The 4,299-nt window shown below is 43.5% G+C and overlaps 1 protein-coding gene across 1 annotated transcript; it reads left to right on the top strand.

Moving 5' to 3' along the window:
- The first annotated feature begins 283 nt into the window (after window positions 1–283).
- Window positions 284–3,616, top strand: LOC120675540 (probable protein S-acyltransferase 16). Its single transcript, XM_039956737.1, has 7 exons — window positions 284–780; window positions 1,902–1,994; window positions 2,081–2,182; window positions 2,264–2,338; window positions 2,448–2,546; window positions 2,638–2,733; window positions 3,158–3,616. Exons 1-7 carry the CDS (start codon window positions 508–510, stop codon window positions 3,266–3,268), a joined length of 849 nt encoding a protein of 282 aa, XP_039812671.1. The 5' UTR covers window positions 284–507; the 3' UTR covers window positions 3,269–3,616.
- The last annotated feature ends 683 nt before the right edge of the window (window positions 3,617–4,299 follow it).

Raw genomic sequence — 4,299 nt, 5'->3', positions numbered from 1 at the left:
TCAAGAATCTGGTCAGCGGGTACCTAAAATCAAGCACAGGGTCCAGCGTGCAGTAACGGCGGGAGCACGACGTTGGCACACTGCGGACTCGGCGCTCGCGTGGCCTGCTGCCGTGGCTACCACATCAGCAAATGTGGTAAAAAAGTAACTTAAACTTCTCTCCGCTGGTATAGATGTAGGTGTCATTCTAAGAGTGATAATCTGATGAGCGACATCCGTTATAATGGTAAAAATGTAAAAACCCCCATCTTTGACATGATGGAGACGCGCGACCGGGCCGGGTGTCCACGCGCTACCAACCCCAACTCACTCGACCCGTCGGCGCGACGGCGATCGGCCGATCGCCACCACCCCCGCGCTTCTCTCCCTGCGTGAAACACTAGCGCGGCAGCTAGCAAACCAATTCGCTCGGTTCCGGCGAGGGCTTGCTTTCCTCGGAATGCCCTGCCCCCGCGGCCAGACGGAGGAGGATCACTAGGCTGCCGCCGTGCCGCGGCGGCTGCTCGGATGGGGCGGCCGGGGTACGTGACGGTGCCGATACTCACCGTGCTTGCCGCAATCGGGTACGTCTACTACACCACGGTGTTCCTCGCGATCCCCGCGTGGCTGGGGCTCACCACGGCCGCTGGGGGCGCCAACGCCGCGGCCTTCACCGCGCTCGCCGCCGCCTGCGTCGCCACCTACGCCGTCGCCGTGTCGCGGGACCCGGGCCGCGTGCCGGCATCCTTCGTGCCCGACGTCGAGGACGCCGAGAGCCCCATCCACGAGATCAAGCGAAAGGTACTTGCGCCCCTGTCTCCCTCCTCTGTCCGGACCATGGAACACTGCAGATCTCGCGGGCGCCGCCGCGGCGTGCTGTGAAGTTTGGATCTATGTAGTCGAATGGTACTACCAGTTTGTCGTTAGAGTCAGAGACTTTGGTATCAAAGTTGAGATCTTGGGTTTAGATTTCGGACTTTAATTGCAAGCAAGATCTGGTGAATTGGTAGTTTCGCCTGAGGTCCTTGCCTACTGGGCTACTGGACGTCTGGACATCCTCGGCGATTGGATCTTTGCTCTGAATCCTTGCGCTGTCCACGGATCATCAATAATCGGTTTGAGCAAATGGAGCGACGATTTATGCATATTGCTCCAAGTGGGAACCTTATGTTGACCACGGGCGTAGCTTTGGTGTTATGGTGTAGATCAAGCATGAACACTAGTAATCCCGTACCAGGTGGAGTGTGCCAAGGGAGCATTGGAATTTACAATGACATAAGCAATGCATTATTCCAACCGCCATGTATTTTACAAGAAGAAATGAAATCTTTTGCTATGGCTTTAAAAAGTACCATTCTGATTAGTTGAGCTTTTAAAAGGAAAATTAAATTATAAATCAAATTGTTTCCAGGACTTTGAGGAATTCATATCGATAATTCAGTATCGCCCATTAGGCCTGGAACAAGATTTTGATTGTTGAATCAGTGTCATATTTTGGTTGAGTGCTCATGGAAGACAATGGAGTGCATTGTTTGTCTTTCCTTTTGCTTGGTTCAGTGGTTATAATTATATTGCTGCTTAACTTTAATGATTGGTCAAGGTATATTCTAGTCCAGGAATTTGTGTACGGCTACATGGCGATTGCCTGTGAATTGATTAAGCACCACTTTTGGCACAGTATCTTGCTTGTCTGAGTTTTTCTTCACAGCAATAATTCTGAAGCACAAAAGGGAAGAATCTGAATCAAATACATTTCCTGGTGTTTTTATTTGACATGAATGTGAAAAGGGAAGAATCTTTGTGATGGAATTTGATTAGTTGGAGTGCTAGATATCTTCATTGCAATAGAGGAACATACCTTTGTATATCTGTTGTATCCCCTTTTAACTGCTGATTGAAATTTTGATGTATTATTATTGCAGGGTAGTGATTTGAGATACTGCCAAAAATGTTCCCATTATAAACCTCCTCGAGCGCACCATTGCCGTGTCTGCAAAAGATGCGTTCTGAGAATGGTAGTTACTATGACTAGTACTATGTGCAAGTCCATTTTATTTCTGCTGTTGATTTTAACTGCAATTTCGAACCTTTTTCTGTGCAGGACCACCACTGTATATGGATCAATAACTGTGTTGGGCACGAGAACTACAAAATCTTTCTAGTCTTCATTTTGTATGCTGTAATTGCATGCTTCTATTCTATGGTATGTGTTATTCTTTTTTCTTTCCTTGAGCAACCAAGTCTTCTCAAAGATTGTGCATAAAGTTATTCATGTTTACATCAGGTTCTGATTATAGGGGGTGCCATGCATTTGCCTAAAGATGAACAACCAGGCAGTGATTCTCCTAGAACATCTATTGTAAGTAGCCCTGGAAGGATGTTTCAGCTACCAGCAAATCAAACACCAACTGAAATTCTCGTTTGAAGTTATGTTTGATTAAGTAACATAGGTGTTATATATTGTACAGATTGTTTGCGGGGTTCTTCTGTGCCCTTTAGCTTTGGCACTGATGGTCCTATTGGGTTGGCATGTTTACCTCGTCTTACACAATAAAACTACTATTGAGGTTTGAGAAACAGTATCACTTGTCTTTGAGAATATTATTGTTTGTAGATGTTGAGTAATGGACTAATGGTAGTTGCATTGATGATTTGCAGTACCATGAAGGAGTTAGAGCTATGTGGTTGGCTGAAAAGGCGGGAAACCTTTATCATCATCCTTATAACCTTGGAGTCTATGAGAACCTTGTTTCGGTGAGAACTATTTTCCATACTTCTTTTTTAGAACCTTTCCCCCAGAATCAGACTAAGTGCATTAGTATGTAAATAACTAAATATTCTAAATTTGATTCATTATATTGTATAAAGAATCTTTGCCTGGATTGAAGATGCTAGACAGATAATATCCATACTTCTTCTCTGTCTGGCTTGGGCATTTTTCTGTCTGTCTATTCATTATTCAAAGGATTAACTGAAGTCAGGCCATTTTCCAGATAATTGCTTGTGTAGCCTTATCTTTGACGGTGTTTACGTCATTTTTCACATTAACCATTTCATTACTGAGATTTTCATATTAACCTTGAGTTACGAGTATACTCTTGCAATCGTTGGTCCATTGCTTGAGGGGAGCATTTATTTACCAAACGCCTTCCAACATTTTTTTATCTTTCTTATACAGGTACTAGGTCCTAATATGCTCTGCTGGCTTTGCCCAATATCAAGGAACATAGGAAACGGTGTTCGTTTCCGCACATCATATGACATTCCGCCATTGACATCACCATTATGATGCAAACCAGATGTCTACAGGTGGTGGATGCCCTATTCTTTTGCAGAGTGGGCTGCAATGGGAAAATGTGTTTAGGATACTTCAAGAAACAAGAGAAGCTTCGCTATCTTTAAGCCTTGTGAGATCAATCGCTAATTAGGATTTAGGAATTCTAACTTAGATTTTTCTTGCATTTTTGTTAGACAAACTTGATCCAAGAAGTCATCATTGCTTGTGCAGTAATCTACAGCGGGTTGTATTATAATACCAAAAAAAAGAACAGTCTGAACTCGAGGCTGGTCTGTTGTAAAGCTATGTTATACTGTTGTTTTCTGAAGTTCAATGTCTTTTTTGTCCGATCATACATCATAGTGAGTGATCAACCAAGACTGCCTGTATAGAGTTGGCTGCTCAGAAATATTATGTTCATATACCTGTCTGCACATACAATGTGTACGTACCACTAGCTACTTTATAACCTGCACCTAATTGTTCAGACTCAGGCTGCTTGGTCTCTATCGCACTCGTGGGATTTCTTGTTTAGCCTGAAGCTGCACCTAAATGTCACTGATACCAGTTATTGACTGCACAAGCACGGGGCACTTGTTAGGGGGTGTTTAGTTGGTGAAAAAGTTTGGATTTGGGTGGGGCACTTGTTAGGGGGTGTTTAGTTGGTGAAAAAGTTTGAATTTGGGTACTGTAGCATGTTTTTGTTATTACTTGATAAATAATATCCAATTATAAATTAATCAACATCATTAGATTCATCTCGTATGAATTAGTTAAACTATGTAATTAGTTATTTTTTTCAACTACATTTAATGTTTCACGCATGTGTTCGAAAACTTGATTTGACGGGTATAGTGCAAACAAATTTGGGAACTAAACCCTGCCTTAGCTGTGCCACCTTACCTGAATTCCTGCATTTTCATGGCTATACAGTTCCAAAGCTCGTCTGGCAACGAAACCTTGGGAATGACCCTGCAGAGCAATCGTCTCGTCTGGCCAGTATCAGTCAATGCAGAGTGGACTGGCAAATCACTCCCTGCATT

Source organism: Panicum virgatum, chromosome 5N (genome assembly GCF_016808335.1).
Source record: "Panicum virgatum strain AP13 chromosome 5N, P.virgatum_v5, whole genome shotgun sequence".
NCBI lineage: Eukaryota > Viridiplantae > Streptophyta > Magnoliopsida > Poales > Poaceae > Panicum > Panicum virgatum.
The sequence above is the reverse complement of the archived record's forward strand: the minus strand, read 5'-3'. Positions and strand labels throughout refer to the sequence as shown.